General features: G+C 46.6%; 2 protein-coding genes across 2 annotated transcripts; both read left to right on the top strand.

The window, feature by feature from the left end:
* Positions 1-4,135: 4,135 nt before the first annotated feature.
* Positions 4,136-4,993, top strand: LOC146338159 (gap junction beta-5 protein-like). Its single transcript, XM_084814419.1, has one exon. It carries the CDS (start codon positions 4,136-4,138, stop codon positions 4,991-4,993), a length of 858 nt encoding a protein of 285 aa, XP_084670545.1.
* A 10,518-nt stretch (positions 4,994-15,511) lies between these two features.
* Positions 15,512-16,249, top strand: LOC146338158 (gap junction beta-4 protein-like). Its single transcript, XM_084816359.1, has one exon. The coding sequence runs from the start codon at positions 15,515-15,517 to the stop codon at positions 16,247-16,249; it is 735 nt and encodes a 244-aa protein (XP_084672485.1). The 5' UTR covers positions 15,512-15,514.
* Positions 16,250-16,998: the final 749 nt, after the last annotated feature.

Raw genomic sequence — 16,998 nt, 5'->3', positions numbered from 1 at the left:
CAATTCTTCGGCGCTCAGCCTTCCTTATAGTCCAGCTCTCACAGCCATACATTACTACTGGGAAAACCATAGCGTTGATCAGACAGACCTTTGTCGGCAAGGTGATGTCTCTGCTTCTTACTATGCTGTCTAGGTTGGCCATAGCTTTCCTCCCAAGGAGCAAGCATCTTTTAATTTCATGGCTACAGTCACCGTCTGCGGTGATCTTGGAGCCCAAGGAAGTAAAATCTGTCACTGTTTCCATTTCTTCCCCTTCTATATGCCAGGAAGTGATGGGGCCAGATGCCATGATCTTCATTTTTTTAATGTTGAGTTTCAAACCAGCTTTTGCACTCTCCTCTTTCACCCTCAACAAGAGGCTCTTGAGATCCTCTTCGCTTTCTGCCATTAGGGTGGTATCATCTGCATATCGGAGGTTGTTGAAAATTCTCCCGGCAGTCTTAATTCCGACCTGTGATTCATCCAACCCGGCGTTTCTCATGATGTACTCTGCATATAAGTTAAATAAGCAGGGTGACATATGCAGCCTTGTCGTAGTCCTTTCCCAATTTTGAACCAATCGGTTGTTCCATGTCTGGTTCTTACTGTTGCTTCTTGACCCTCGTACAGGTTTCTCAGGAGACAGGTAAGGTAGTCTGGTACTCCCATCACTTTAAGAATTTGCCACAGTTTGTTGTGATCCATACAATCAAAGGCTTTAGCGTAGTCAATGAAGCAGAAATAGATGTCTTTCTGGAATTCTCTTGCTTTCTCCATGATCCGGCGAACGTTGGCGATTTGATCTCTAGTTCCTCTGCCTCTTCGAAACCCAGCTTGTACTTCCGGTAGTTCTCGGTTCACATACTGCTGAAGCCTAGCTTGTAGGATTTGGAGCATCACCTTGCTGGCATGTGAAATGAGCGCAATTGTGCGGTAGTTTGAACACTCTTTGGCGTTGCCCTTCTTTGGAATTGGAATGTAAACTGACCTTTTCCAGTCTTGCTGCCACTGTTGAGTGTTCCAAATTTGTTGGCATATTGAGTGCAGTACTTTAACAGCATCATCTTTTAGGATTTTAAATAGCTCAGCTGGAATGCTGTCATCTCCGCTAGCTTTGTTGTTACTAATGCTTCCTAAGGCCCACTTGACTTCACTCTCGAGGATGTCCGGCTCAAGTTCAGTGACCACACTATCATGGCTATCAGGGACATTCAGATCTTTCCTGTATAGTTCTTCTGTGTATTCTTTCCACCTCTTCTTAATCTCATCTGCATCTGTTAGGTCCCTGCCTTCTTTGTCCTTTATCATGCCCGTCTTTGCACAAAACGTTCCCTTGAGATCTCCAATTTTCTTGAAGAGATCTCTAGTCTTTCCCATTCTGTTGTTTTCCTCCATTTCTTTGCATTGTTCATTTAAGAAGGCCTTCTTGTCTCTCCTTGCTATTCTCTGGAACTCTGCATTCAGTTGGATATATCTTCCCCTTTCTCCCTTGCTTTTCGCTTCCCTTCTTTCTTCAGCTACTTGTAAAGCCTCATCAGACAGCCACTTGGCTTTCTTGCATTTCTTTTTCTTTGGGATGGATGTCGTTGCTGCCTCCTGAACAATGTTACGGACCTCCATCCATAGTTCCTCAGGCACTCTGTCTATCAGGTCTAATCCCTTAAATCTATTCCTCACCTCCACTGTATATTCATAAGGGATATGATTTAGGTCATACCTGAATGGTTTAGTGGATTTCCCTATGTTCTTCAGTTTAAGCCGAAATTTTGCAAGAAGCAGCTCATGATCTGAGCCACAGTCAGCTCCAGGTCTTGTTTTTACTGACTGTATAGAGCTTCTCCATCTTTGACTGCAAATGACATAATCAATCTGATTTCGATATTGACCATCTGGTGATGTCCATGTGTAAAGTCGTCTCTTGTGCTGTTGGAAAAGCGTGTTTGCTATGATCAGCGTGTTCTCTTGGCAAAACTCTATTAGCTTTTGTCCTGCTTCATTTTGTACACCAAGGCCATGCCTGCCTGTAATCCCAGTGATTTCTTGACTTCCTACTTTAGCATTCCAATCCCCTATGATGAAGAGGACATCTTTTTCTGGTGTTAGTTCTAGAAGGTGTTGTAGGTCTTCATAGAACCCATCAACCTCAGCTTCTTCGGCATCAGTGGTTAGGGCATAGACTTGAATTACTGTGATGTTGAGTGGTTTGCCTTGGATTCGTACTGAGATCATTCTATCATTTTTAAGATTGTACCCCAGTACTGCTTTTCCCACCCTTTGGTTGACTATGAGTGCTACTCCATTTCTTGTAAGGGATTCTTGCCCACAGTAGTAGATATGATGGTCACCTGAATTAAATTCACCCATGCCTGTCCATTTTAGTTCACTGATTCCCAAGATGTCGATGTTGAATTGGATATTGAATCTCAATATTGATATTGAATATTGATATTGAATTGTGATTGAATATTGATATTGAATTGATATTGAATTGAATATTGAGTTGATATTGGGGTTTTCTAGGATTGGATCTTTAATCATTTGTGTTCTGTGTATGTGTGGGAAGGGGCACATTTGAATTCAGAAAGTCCCACATGATGTTTTTTAGGGATAAGCTCCATTGATGGGGTATATCATGGGCCATGCAAACTCCACCAATTCCAAGTTCACCCTTCAATACGTTTTTGTTTCTTTCTTCCTTTATTCCAAGTATTAGTTAGACACTTTTCAGGGCCAAGCCCTCACAAAGTGATGAATACCTCCCCCTCCCCCAAATTAGACACAATAGAACATTGAGCAGAATGGGGGAATCTCTCAAGCTCGTATTGCATGACAGTTCTCGGTTCCCCACCCCCAAGCTCATTCCAGTCCAGTTCCATGCAAGCTTTCTTTTTCTGCACAGAAATTTGTACATATTTTTCTGCACATTTTTCAACTGTACACATTTTTGGGATGCGTGCATCCATGACCAAAGCATGTTTGCACACATTTTTTTAAACATATACATGTATAAATCACTTTGTTGGTTTGGTTTGGTTTGGTTTGTGGGATGCATCACAAGCTTGGAAATGTATGGATTTCTAACCCCAAATTGCATTCAGGTCTGTATTCAGGTCTGGGAGGTGCAAAATTGGGTAAATCCATTTAAAAATATACCCCATCAATGGAGGAAAATTCTCAGACATCCCTAGGCAGAATACGTAAGCATAGCGTGGACATAGCTAAATAGACCCATGGAGAAAAAACTGCTTTAGATCACAAAAAATCACTAAAGGAAATGCACTAGAATTTAGTAAAAAGGCTTACATTTTTAAGGCTTTCTTGAATGCCAGAATTAAAGAGGCCAAGTGAATGTCAACTAAAAGAGAGACCACAAATACAGGACCATGCTGCTTTGCTTGGGAGTCCCACTTCCTGTTTTGAGCCTTCAGGATGAATGATCATATGTGGCAGGCATGACAGAATGGGTTTAGACTAGGTCTAGAAAGACTGAGGGTGCAATCCTATTCTCAGAGCTCAGAGCCTTACATGTATCCAATGCAGAGCGAGAGTCGCCTCACGGCTCCCAAGCTACATTTAAGCGAGACAGGCAATTTTGCCTGTCTAGTGGAGGCTTCAGGGAGTGGGAGGGGAGGAGGCTGGGGTGGCAATAGAAATCAGCCATCCCGGTCTCCTCCCCTCCCTGCCCCCCAGGAATGCCACTTTCCCCCCATCTCCGCACTCCATTTACCAAGCGTGGAGAGGTAGCTGGCGTGGTTCTCTCCATGCCGGCTGTGAGGGGGAGAGGTGGGGAGCACGGTTTCCTGGCTCCAAGCTTGGAGCCTTGTCTTCGAGCTCAGATCCAGGAAACCAAACAATCCTATGTCCCCCAGTTGCTGTCTAGGGGGACATAGGATTGCTCCCTAAAGCTTTTAGAATGAAATGGCTGAAGAACAAGACTAGAGGGGTGGGCAGTGCAATGATGATTTCATGAAGTGAGTCAGGTCTAGCATGGAGTTGCTGTTGACAAGCTATCTAGAACAACCTTCCCCACAAACGTATTGGACTACAACCCCCAACACATCTGGAGGGCACCTGGGTGAGGAAGGCTGAGCTGTAACATTTCTCACTCCACCATCTGTCTCTTTTCAGGCACTGTTTATAGAAGAAACCCAAAACGATGAACTGGTCTGGCTTTGAAGAGCTCCTGGGTGGGGTGAACAAATATTCCACAGCCTTTGGAAGGATCTGGCTCTCAGTGGTCTTCATCTTCCGGCTGCTTGTCTACTTAGTGGCAGCTGAGAAAGTTTGGGGAGATGACCACAAGGAGTTTGACTGCAACACCGAGCAGCCCGGGTGCCCCAATGTCTGCTACGACCTCTACTTCCCAATCTCCCACATCCGCCTCTGGGCTCTGCAACTCATCCTAGTGACCTGTCCTTCCTTGCTGGTCATCATGCATGTTGCCTACCGGGAAGCCAAACTCAAGAAACGTTTGGAGAAGGTTGGACCTGAGTGTAGGCCACGCTATCCCCCAGGCAAGAAGCGTGGGGGCTTGTGGTGGACCTATCTCTTCAGTCTCTTCTTCAAGGCCTCTGTGGACATCGTATTCCTCTTTATCTTTTACCATGTGTACCCAAACTACAGGCTTCCCAATCTGGTAAAATGTTCCCTCCCACCTTGTCCCAACCTTGTAGACTGCTACATAGCTAGGCCGACAGAGAAGAATATCTTCACCCTTTTCATGATCATTTCGGCCTGTGTCTGCGTCCTCCTCAGCCTCATGGAAGCCTTCTATCTCATTGGGAAGAGGTGCAAGGACAGCCTCCAAACCAGAAGCGACAGCCACCGAAGACATGAGAGCGAGGTGCTCATCCTCAAGAGGGACCCTTGCTCCCCGTCCCCCAGTAAACAGGATGCCATTGAAGTGGGCACGCAGGTTTTCCATGGGGCAGATTACAAACCAGTCACCTCACCCCTCACAAGCAATTCCCAGTGTGGGGAGATGGAGCCCTTAAAGCATGGGAAGCTAGGGTAACTACTCCAATAAGCAGGATGGAGACCTTTCGGCAGGATCCAAAATGGCTTCATTTCCATAACAGTACTTTCAGCTAGGCAAGACATGGATGTGATGTGAGAGACAGAGGGGGGGAGGGAAGATCAGGGGAAGAAGAACATTCATCCAAGGTCTAGCTCCAACTCTGTTGGCCTGTATCGGACACCCACGCAGCTCAGGCTGTTCTGCTTTCTAATGGCCATATTTGATCTAAGGGTTGAATATAGGTGGGACATCCAACAGAGTGTTGCAGTGTGAACTGCTCCTATTTAATATTTCAGCTAGACAGCTATGCCCTCCTCCAGCTTACTCCAATCCATTCTCCCTCCCGTCTAGTTTTCTGTTCTTTCCCCAACCTTCACTCAGCAGTCTGCAGCTAATGAGCATGCTCAGTCCTCACTGGGCAGTTTGGGGGTTTCTCCGCCCACCCCCAATAGGGATTTTTCACAGATTTCTTGTGCTTCTGCAAACCATAGGGCTCCACTAAGCCTGCTGATATCTCCCCCTTGTATGTGGAAGTAGGTGGTGCTATTTTGGCGACATAAGCATTGGCACTCTTACCTGAACTGCATAAATAGAGAGAATGGTTTTAAATAGCTATTCCACTTACTCTCATTCTTTCCAATAAATAAATCAACCTAAACGACTTACCAGCAAGACATTAATATCTTACCCAGTCAAATTTTCAAAAATCTCCCCAATACCGACAGAGTTTTGTTTTGTTTTTTAACAAAGAGATCTTAGGAATGAAGAACGCAACTTTTAAAAAGATCACAGATGGAGGGAGAGACAGTGCTGTACTGAATCTTTGGCCTGATTCAGCAATGCAATTCTTGCACTGAAAAAACTATGCATTTCAGTAGGGGAGGGGGGAATGGCAGACCAAAATATTAGAAGGTTCATCCAACTGCTTGTAGCCCACCATATGCAACTGGTAGGCTGCATTCAACTCGATGGGTTGCAAGTTGTTCAGACCTGGCCTAGGCTGAAGTGCAATGTATGTTTGGGTTCCGAAAAATCAAATGTAGGAACGTACGAACTTGCCTTTTATTGAGCCAGACTAAGAATATAAGAAGAGCCCTGCTGGATCAGACCAAGGGTCCATCTAGTCCAGCATTCTGTTCACATAGGGCCAACCAACTGTTGACTGGGAACCCACAAGCAGGATACAAGTGCAACAGCGCCCTCCTGCCCATGTTTCCCAGCAACTGGTGTACATAGGCACACTGCCTCTGATACTGGAGGTAGCATAGAGCCATCAGGACTAGTAGCCAGTGATGGCCTTTTCCTCCAGGAATGTGTCTAACCCTCTTTGAAAGCCATCCAAATTGGTGGCCATCACTACATCTTGTGGTAGTGAATTCCATAATGTAACCATGCGCTGTGTGAAGAAGTAAGCTTAGCTAGATGGACTATTGATCCATCTAGCTAAGTTTTGTCTACACTGCCTAGCAGCAGCTCTCCATTGCAGATTGGGTCTTCCCCAGCCCTAACAGGAGATGCCCTTGCCTCAGGAAGCAAAATATCTTGGGCCAGCCCTGCTTCTTGTTTTGTTTCTTGGTCCAGGAGAAGGAAGCTGAGTGTGCAACAGGGCAGGAGACATCATATGACCAGCTAATTTGTTGCACAATATTCATGCTTACGTGCCACCTGGTCATTTGAGGTTTCGAGTCTTGATCTTCTTGTTGAGCTGCTACAACTTAGCCTCCTTCCAAGCTTCGCTGAAACCATGTAAGCAATGGCAAGTCTACCACGCCCCTCTGGTAACCTATTCTTGTGGTTAATTAACTGTTATTAATGGGACAACTGCTATCAATTAGTGGCATATTTCCCCTGAGTCACCTCTCCTTATGGTCCTATGGCCTATTTGGCATTTTGAGAAACTGGCTCTCCCTGACCTAAATTCTCCCTTTCTCAGTTACTAACCGGAAAGCTTCCCCAAAGTAGAAGTGGGCTGCTCATCTATTGTGCCGAGGCTGCTTTATTTATTTATTTTTAAAAAATAAAAAATGCCAGACCATCTTTCCACCAAGTATGCATGGTGGTGCATTATAGTAACCTGCAAATAGGTCAAAAACTGCCTTATGCCAAGTGAGGCCATTTAGTCTCTGTAGCTCAGTATTTTTCACTGCTAGCAGCTTTCAGAGAGAGGTGTTTCCCAGCCCTACCAAGAGATGCCAGGGATTAACCTCGGACCTTCTTCAAGCAAACCGTGTACTCCGCCACTGAGCTACAACCCTTCTCCTCATAATAATGAGGGACTACAACCTTTACACTGCAATCCTGTACCCCCTTACTAGGAAATAAGTACTGCTGAACTTTTAATCAAACAATGATTTGTTGCTTTGGTTTGTTAAAGTTCAAGTTATCTTGCACTTCCTTCAATATCTCAAAAAAGTTCTGTATCACAGTTTGGGTACTATGAAAATGTATTGCATTTTGATCAGTTAAAAATATGATGAAGTAGACATACTGTTATTCAATTAAATTTCTTGAATGGATTGTCATGGATGAATTCCACAGATGCTGTGCCACCACCAAGAACCTGCTTCGGGCAACTTCAAGTGCCCTGGAGTAAACACAAGAGGAAAATAACATGCTTTTTTTCACAAAATGGTCACTTTGAAAGAGACTTTAAACAAAAATAAGACTGCAATTCCACACCCACTTACCTGGAAGTCAACCCCATTGAAATCAATGAGACATACCCATGAACAGACATGTATAGGATTGCACTATAAGGCTGCAATCCTATCTATGCTTACCCAGGAGTAAGTGCCATTGAACTCAATGGGGCTTATTGCTGAGTAGACATGTTTAGGATTGCCCAGTCAGTCTTAAGCCATGTTGATCAAATTTAAGCTAAAGCAGCAGTTTGCCAAATTCAATTTCAATCATTGTGAATGTTTAAAAAGTACCTTAGGTGAACACATGTTTGCAAGCATGTTCTAGCAAGAAGGATATGTATGTATGTATGTATGTATGTATATATGTATATACACACACACGTATAAACACAAATCATGCCCCCAAACCTGGAACACCCAAATGCACAAAAGGGAGGATAAAGTGTGGTTGGAGAGCAGAGAAAAAAATGAATATGTGCTTCAAGTGGAAAAACCATTCCAAACTTTTTAAATGAACATTGTTATGTTCAAAATGTTGGATTTTGAGACATAGGCATGAGTGAGAATTTCCCCCATGTCCAAAAAAGAGGTGATTTTATTTTATTTTATTTCTCTTTGTTTTGCTTAGCATTAATTTACCATTTTGTCATTGCACTGTTGCTGTAAATGCCCTGGGAGGAGGGAGAAGAAGCTGCTAACGTCTTTCTCCCCATGTTTCCCAAACATCACACCTTATCTGCTGATCCTTTACTTGCAATACATCTGTGACATTTAATTGTTGGCAAATGAGTGCCTTATATGTTAAAGCACAGGGGAATCAAAGTGGTGGGGGGAAAGGTGTGTGTCTCATATAAAAATGAGAAATGTTCAATAAAATGTGAATAATTAAAAAAAAAAACCTGTTGGATATTGCATTTATTTACCTATTGCATGGATATCCCACTTTCTGTCCATGATGAAACTCATGACAGCATAGATGGGGTTCCCAGGTGGTGTCCCATCAGGGTACTGGTGGGGCTCAGACCCAGCTACAGCAAGGCTGTTGCATTATGCACCTTTGTCAGGTGCATCAAAGTTGCTCTTCAGATTTTTTTCCACTTTTCTTTCTCTAAAACCAGGGTGTTGAACCTCCTTCAGCCTGAGAGCCAAATTCCATTTTGGAGCAGGTCTCGGGGGCCGCATTCCAGTGGTGGGTGGGGCTGGAGGCAAAGGTGCAGGGCCAAAAATACCTGCACATTTTAGCTTAAAGCCCTTACTGCTAGTAACGAAGCTTTAGGAGAGGCATTTCAACCTCTGAGAGTGGAGGGCGGGACCGCCTGAAAGCCACCGAACAACTTAACAATTAGAAATCACCGTGCCTGTATTTGGCCCAAAGGTCTCCAGTTCTGCAATAAAATATGGAAACCTGCATTTTATGTTTAAAGCTTGGAGGTGGGCCAAAGCAAATAATAAAAATAATAAAGGTCAGAGTAATTTGGTTTTTCTGGATTTTAAACTATGAGCATTACAATGGGTCACTGAGCTTGCTGGCTCCAGGCACAGACGCACCCAGCATCAAGAGAAGCACCCATTCCATTCTCCAAATCAAAGGAGACTTGGGGACTGTCACGCTGATCAGAAAACAAGCCAGGTTCAGCAAAACACTCAGGTAAGAGGGGGTTGGGGGGGGGTCTTCAGGCCAAGAAAATGTGAAATTTTGCTCCGAGTTGTCTGAAGAATGGCCGCACAAAATTGGTTCTTTCTGCGTTGGGGGGGGGAGGGTCTTCAGGCCAAGAAAATGTATAATTTTGCTCTGAGTTGTCTGAAGAACGGCTGCACAAAATTGGTTCTTTTTTCGACCTGTAGTCTAAAACCACTATTTCAGAATAATCCAGAACCCTTTGTCAAGGAGGGCTGCTGTGGTAGAACGAACAGCATTGTGCTGATGGCTACATGTTGAACGGACAGCTGGTATCTATAGTGGTGCAGCTAGGCAATTTTAAACTCTGGTCTTAACAACCTTATGGGGAGGACCTCTAGCTGACCATGTATTATCTCAGCTGTGAAGCATACTTTTAATATTTCTCTTCTCCCCCATTGCAATTCCATGCTTTACATGCAGTAGCAGCTCCAGGTTTTTGAGGGCTGTTGAGCAAGACACCTTCAATGGGGCCCCTCCCTTAGGGCGCAATCCCATGTTTCGACGGAAAGAAGTCCTACAATTCCCAGCATTTCTCATCATTTTCTTTCACTTCATCGCTGCCACTTGCTTGCTTGACAGGCATAGAGACAGTGAACAAGTAGGAAGTGGCATCCACTTCTTCTCCTTCTCATCACCTCTGTTGTCTGGGCCAGAGCGACAGGCAGGTGAACAAGCAGGTTGCAATGGTGAAAAGGAGGAGGACCTCCTGGAGGCTCTTGTCAGTGTGGTCCTGCTGGGGTGTGGGCCCTTGGCAGGTGCCCGAGCGTGCCCACCCTTGATGCTGGCCCTTTTTACAATTGCTTCTACATTCCTGCTAGGTTAGAGCATGCAAAAAAAGTGTGCTAACTCTGATTTTAAAATGCACTCTGAGGATGCGCAGTTTTGCATTTTAAACCCACTGAAATCGTAGCAGCATCACGACAGAAGGAATAAAATGGAGACGGCTTCTGCTTCCCTGATGAGTTGGGAATAAGAGTTATTTCCACACTGAGTTGGGAATAAGCAACATTTTGTGGTAGAAAAGGATAATATATATATCAAAAGTAAAAATAATACAACGTGCGTCTGTAATCATGTACAGTACATGCCCAGCTGGCCACCCCCTGACTATAAATGGGATTTAAAAATAAGGAGAAAGGGAAGATGCCGTATTGATCGGCTTGTGGGACCTGGCTTGTTTGCTGCCGTCTCATCATCTACCCAGTGGAGGCTGGCAGCTCCAATGTCAGTGGGGCGGTGAATCTGATCTGTTTCAGATTCAGAACCAGTCAGAACTCTAAATTGTAGGACTTTTTTCTGTCTAAACATGCATAAGATTGAACCTTTAGTGTGTCTACCTTCTGCTGTTGCTGCTCATCATTTTTTTTTTCTCATCATTGCTACCACTGGCTTGCTTGACAGGCATAGAGACAGTGAACAAGTAGGAAGTGGCGTCCACTTCTTCTCCTTCTGCTTCTCACCTTGGAGAGCTCCTTTCAAGTTCTGACTGGTTCTGACCAAAATCCGGACCAGATTCAGCACCCCACTGACATCAGAGCCACCAGCCTCCACGTCATCTACCATTTCCATTTGGCCACCACCAGCAGCCCCATCCCCCAGGTTCTGCGGCCCTGCACTTTGGCTCCAGGGCCCAGCCCTACTTGCACCACTGTGTATCCAGAGAGAGCCACAACCTGCAGGCACAGCCACTGCAGCAAATGAGATAGTGGTTGGCTTTAAAACAAGTCTGTACACGTTGTGACCTGCCAAGCCAAACATCCCTCTCCTGCTATGGCTTGGAGTAGCAAAACTGGGGGTTTGGTCAAGGCCCTGGTGAGCGGCCATATGTGGCTGGTGGCCTTGGTGAGTGACAGCCTTTTCAGAATCTCCTGTGCAATTCATTAGGGACCTTCGGGGAGGTGGGGGGAGCTGACCAAGAGGGTTTTTAACAGAAGTGCTGCAGCCCGGAGGGGAGAGGGAAGCAGGGGAAACTAACTCTGCAGTGCTTCAGTCTGCATTTGGAGGATTCCAATTGAAGTTCATAGCACCATTCATAATCCATTTCCATTACAGTAGCCCTGTTAAAGGTAGTCAGCCTTAACTAGCAGCCACAACACATGGGAGGGAAGTTTAATATGCACGCAGCACTCTGTGGCTGGAAGATCTGCCCTCTCCTCTCGTCTTCTGTGGTTCGTTGTTGCACAAAAGGATTAAGGGGCGTTTCCTCCATGCAAAAGAGGGTGTAGCTCATGCTCCCAGAAAACCAGAGGCCTGATTTCCCTGGGTTTTCCACCACAACAATGCTTGGTGCAAAATTAATCTCAGCTGCTGCCAGCCTGCTGGCAATGCTTGGTTTGAGTCACATCTTCCAATCCCTCTAGGGTCTACAGCTAATTGGTTGATATAATCAACCCTGAACTGTCCCGTCTGTCTACATACAAGGAAAAAGGAATGTTCTCCTCTTCTGTTTTCCTTATCGCCTTCCGAGATTCCGTAGGTGGCTTTTTCACACCCTACAGTGGAACTGTCATGCTAGATCAAGTCACCCAGGTGTATCATTCCATCACGTCCAGAGGCAACACTCCAGGTGACTCACGTTCTTCTTTCCCCAGAAAGCTACACCCAATTTGTTGAACACAAGAATCTGCAGATTCTGCAAAGACCTGGAAGGCCTACTGGTGCCAACCAAGACATTCTTGCTCATCTAAACATAGGAAGGGGACAGGCAGCAGCTAACTTAGATGTAGCAAATGCTTTTAGAGATGAAAAGGGCCATAGCAACTGTCACCCATCCACAGTTAGACTGAACAGGCAGGCCCACGGGCCACCTGGCCACAGTCTTCCAAAACACTATGGTGAGATGGACTGTATTTCTATTTACATTCTAATTATTATTTCTAATTTTGCATCTATGTGTATAAATCAGCATATGGAAATTTTATACAAATTGGTTTCATCTTTTGTCCTCTCTTTTGTTGACGCATTTCCTCTTTTTTGGCCATGCTTAAGTGGGAGCCTTATTTTTAAAACGTGCAAATTACAGAAGGAGAGCTATGGCCCAGTTCAGACATTCTGGCCCTGATGAATGTCCAAGGCCAGCACCAGGCATTTCTAGGGCAATTGCCCAGGCCCTCTTCTGACACTAGCTCTAGGGGCCCACATCAGGGGGCTGGGTCTGTGAGCCACCCATTATTTTAATGATCCACAGTGCCCCCAAATCGTGTAGCTCCAGGACCTTGTGAAAAATCAAAATGGCGGCATCTTCTGCTGGTTCCTGTCACCAGCACTTGGGCTCACTAGGGATGGGGATGGTGCCAGAGGGCACTTTGCTTGGAGGCCCCTCAAATGTGAAGCTGGCCGGATGGATGTCATTCATGCAGTGGGGGCTAGAGCCAGGTTTTGGAACACAAACACCTGCACACCTCTTTCCTTTGAGATGTCATTGACATAGGTGAATGAGCTCCTGAGGTGTGGCCCCGCTCCCTATTAGATGAAGGATGTTTTTATAGACCCAAAGGTCTGAACTGGACTCAAATCTGCAGCAGGAAAAAAAAAACATGACAAATACTGGGAGCCATTGTTGACTCAAAAATGTGTGTGGAGGTGTTCTTGGACAAGGTTTACCCAGTAGGGCTCCTCTTCCATGAATGGTTCCACCTCTTCCTTGTCATGGTGACCGCTGTCCAACCGTTTGCCCTCTTCTTCTGGGCCTAATCCACTCAGCCACCCAGAAGGTGTCATGACACCGGGTTCTGACTCCCCATCTTCAAAGGATGAGGCCATCAGATTGGGAGAGGGAACTGCCCTCAGAAACAGCTCTGGTCACCCTGACTGCACCAAAAGCTCTAGGGCAAGAGGAGACTGTTCTCCCTGCCACCCTTCCAGCTTGAGCTGGTCACATTCCCCTCCCTGAGACTCTAAAAACTTCAACCCAGAAGCCCTAATGGAAACATGGTCTCCTTTACTCTGCTGGAGTCAATGGATGTAGGAAGCAGGGCATGTTCCTTTTAAAAGAAGGCTTCCGTCACCAGAGGCAAAGCTAGCCTCCCCGCTGGTCTGTCCAGGGTCCTATCAACATCCCAAACTCCTGCCTTCCCTTGCAGTTCTTTAACTTGCCTGGCTTTCCTTACCTGAATGTGGACTTCCCCTTGCTTTGCCTTGCCTGACCCAGAAAGAGCTGCAGTTTGATGTAAGGCTCAGTCTGGCATTGCCTGTTGCTGAAGCAACATCTAAGCCCTGCTCCTATAAGTCTCCACCTTGAGCTCCCTGCATTGCTGGCCAGGGTCCCACTTGTGCTCCTGAATCCTGCCTTCCCTTGCCATGCTCTAACTTGCATGGCTTTCTTACCTGAACCTGGATATTCCTTTGCCTTGCTTGACCCTATTGCGCATGCCTCACTGAAACCAGGACTTGGCCCTGCTTTTTCTCTCCTCACTCTGCTTTGCCAGTCCCAGAATGCTTGCCAAGAACCCTTCCTGGTTCTGTCACTGCTCATTCATTCAAAGAGAACAGGTAAACAGGGAGAAACGAGGCATGGGCCCCAGCAGGTGTATAATAATGCTGACCCCAGTTTGACTCACCTCTTGCCAAATCATGAGGACAAAGGGAGAAAAGCAAGACTGGCTAGAAACAGACAGATGCTGTCCCCCCCGTGCCTGGCGCAGAAGCTTTTATATAGGTGTCAGAACGTATCATATGGCCAGCTCTGGCCCTTATCAAGAGGCTTCGCTGGTGGTCTGCTTGGTTATCCTGCAGTTCCCTGTTTTGGCCAGAACTAGGGATGTTAGGGAATTCCGCCACGGATCCCAGGGGGGCCGAATTCCAGTGAATTCGGCCCCCCGGAATCCGTGGCGGAACGGAGCAACCCGCCCCACCACCCCGCGAAAGCCCCACGAAACGGAGCCTACCTGGCTGTGGCTCTGGTGGCGGCTTCGGCCCCAGCGGTGGCAGCAACTCCAGCTGCTGCCGGGCTGCTGCGGACGCAAATGGCGTCCTGATTAGGGGACACCATTTGCGTCCCTATGGTAGCTTATCACGGGCTACCATAGGGACGCAAATGGTGTCCCCTACTCAGGATGCCATTTGTGTCTGCAGCAGCCCAGCAGCGGCTGGAGGCCCCGCTCCGGGTTGGCCCGGCCAGCGGCTCCGTGGCCTGGCCGCAGAGCGAAGCTGGCCGGGCACGATTCCGGGGGGGAGGAATGGATCGCCTCCCCCTCCCTGTTGAGGATTTCGGGGGGAGGGACAGAGCGCCTCCCCCCACCGCAGATGTCCCTGGACGAAACCAGGTAAGTGTTTCATACATCCCTAGCCAGAACTTGATGGCTTCACACATGCTGCATCCCTGCTTAATACACCTCAGGTTAAGAACTTGCTGAGTTCTTAAGGTCTAGCAAAACCTTAGAACAGCCTTCCCCAACCTGGTGCCCTCCAGATTTTCTGGGCTACAACACATGGCCATGCCAGCTGGGGATGATGGGAGTTGTCATACAACACATCTGGAAGGTTGCCTTAGAGACTGAAATGTGCTGCCCATGAAGTGTGCAGACAGAGAACCAAACAGCTTGGCCCTTTTGTCTAGAGCACCTCTGTAGAAGCGGAGGACCACACTCAGTTGCATCTTTTCTGTCACTTTTCAGATTTATTGGATGCGTCATTGACCCACTCTGTCATCTCCTACATTCTTACCAAAATTAACAGTATGTGTTACAGCTAAGCTGACGGGGGAGGGGATGTAAATCTGAAGGAGCAGGGACCCACAGGCCACTTCATCACCCTGGTAAGATAATTGTGAAAAAAAGTGATTATACATATAGCTTTGTGACCACATGCCGGCTAATGTGTGATCCCTGATTGGCCAGAATGCCTTGAGGAAGAATGAAACAGAGAGAAAAATGGCCACAGAAACAGCAGCAAAGTGGGAAGAAATGGCTATGTACAGGAGTGATCAGCCACAGAAAAGGGTAGGAAGATTAAAAGGGTGTTCAGGCTTTCATGACGGAAAGTGAACTTGGGCCTCAACCCTACTATGACTACTTTAGATATGGGTACCTCCATAGAGGAGGAAAAGCTTCTTTGGAACAGGAGGGCAGGTTCATACATATGTACACAGTACAAGCCAGTCCTGAAGACTTTCATCAAGGCCACTCCACTCACCCTATTTCATTTTTTCCCGTTTTCTTTTTCCAGTTCTTGCTGCACTAATCTCCTGTTGAGAGGATGGACTGGCCCTCTTTCCATGAACTCGTGAGCGGTGTGAACAAGTACTCCACAGTTCTGGGGCATGTGTGGCTGACTGCGGTCTTCATCTTCCGATTCCTTGTCTATGCAGTGGCGGTCGAAGATGACTGGTCTGATGACCAAAATGGATTTGTGTGCAATACCCTTCAGCCTGGCTGCGCCAATGGCTGCTATAACCAGTTCTTTCCCATCTCTCACATCCGTCTCTGGGCCCTCCAGCTTATCCTCGTGACCTGCCCTTCTCTTCTTGTCCTCATGCACGTGGCCTATCGGAAAGCCAAGGAGCAGAAGCACTTGGAAGAAGCAGGAGAACACCGCCACCCACTCTACCCCCACCCTGGTAAGAAGCGCGGAGGCCTGTGGTGGACCTATCTCCTCAGCCTCATCATGAAGGCGGCTGTAGATCTCACCTTCCTCTACATCTTCCACTGCCTCTATCACAACTTCGATCTTCCCAGGGTGGTGAGATGTGCTCTGGCCCCCTGCCCCAATGAGGTTGACTGCTTCATTGCCAGGCCTACGGAGAAGAGGCTCTTCACATATTTCATGGTAGCTACGACCACGCTGTGTGTCATTCTCAGCCTCTGTGAGGTGGCCTACTTGGTAGTCAAGAGATGCAGAAAGCTTGCAGCATCCAAGAGCCCCACAGAGATGGCTGAAATGGAGGCTCACGTCTCCTTTCAATCAATGCCAGAGAAGAACCACTTTCTTTAAACTAGGTTGGTCCTTTACTTATATATAGAATGCCACACACCAGGATGAGCTGGTGAAGAAGGCAGCGTATCACACAGCCTTGCCCTGCAACAGAAGAGGAAGGGACGGCACGGGAGCCTGACTTAGTCTGGGAATCCAGCGGGCCTGCTCCTGCCCACACCCCCGAGCCCTGGCCCTGCTCGCCCCCTGCCTGTGCTCAATGAATGGCCTGCACTCACCCTAGCAGCCTCGTCGAGCTTTGTGGTCACCATTTTTTGAGAAATAAACGGGCGATCACAAAAATGCGCATTTTTGCGAATATGCACATTTGCGTATGTGCAAAAATGTGCATTTTCCCAAAAAGGCACATTTTTGCACACATGCTAATGTGTGTCTTAGCGAAAATGCGCATTTTTGCGAATATGCACATTTGCGTATGTGCAAAAATGTGCATTTTCCCAAAAAAGGCACATTTTTGCACACATGCTAATGTGTGTCTTAGCGAAAATGCGCATTTTTGCGAATATGCATATTTGCGTATGTGCAAAAATGTGCATTTTCCCAAAAAAGACACATTTTTGCACACATGCTAATGTGTGTCTTAGCGAAAATGCGCATTTTTGCGAATATGCACATTTGCGTATGTGCAAAAATGTGCATTTTCCCAAAAAAGGCACATTTTTGCACACATGCTAATGTGTGTCTTAGCGAAAATGCGCATTTTTGCGAATATGCACATTTGTGTGTGTGCAAAAATGTGCATTTTCCCA

Source organism: Heloderma suspectum, chromosome 10 (genome assembly GCF_057233095.1).
Source record: "Heloderma suspectum isolate Gila_16-S chromosome 10, 16-S_ref, whole genome shotgun sequence".
Classification (NCBI taxonomy): domain Eukaryota; kingdom Metazoa; phylum Chordata; class Lepidosauria; order Squamata; family Helodermatidae; genus Heloderma; species Heloderma suspectum.
Note: the sequence above shows the minus strand (reverse complement) of the source record. Positions and strands in the feature narration are given on the sequence as shown.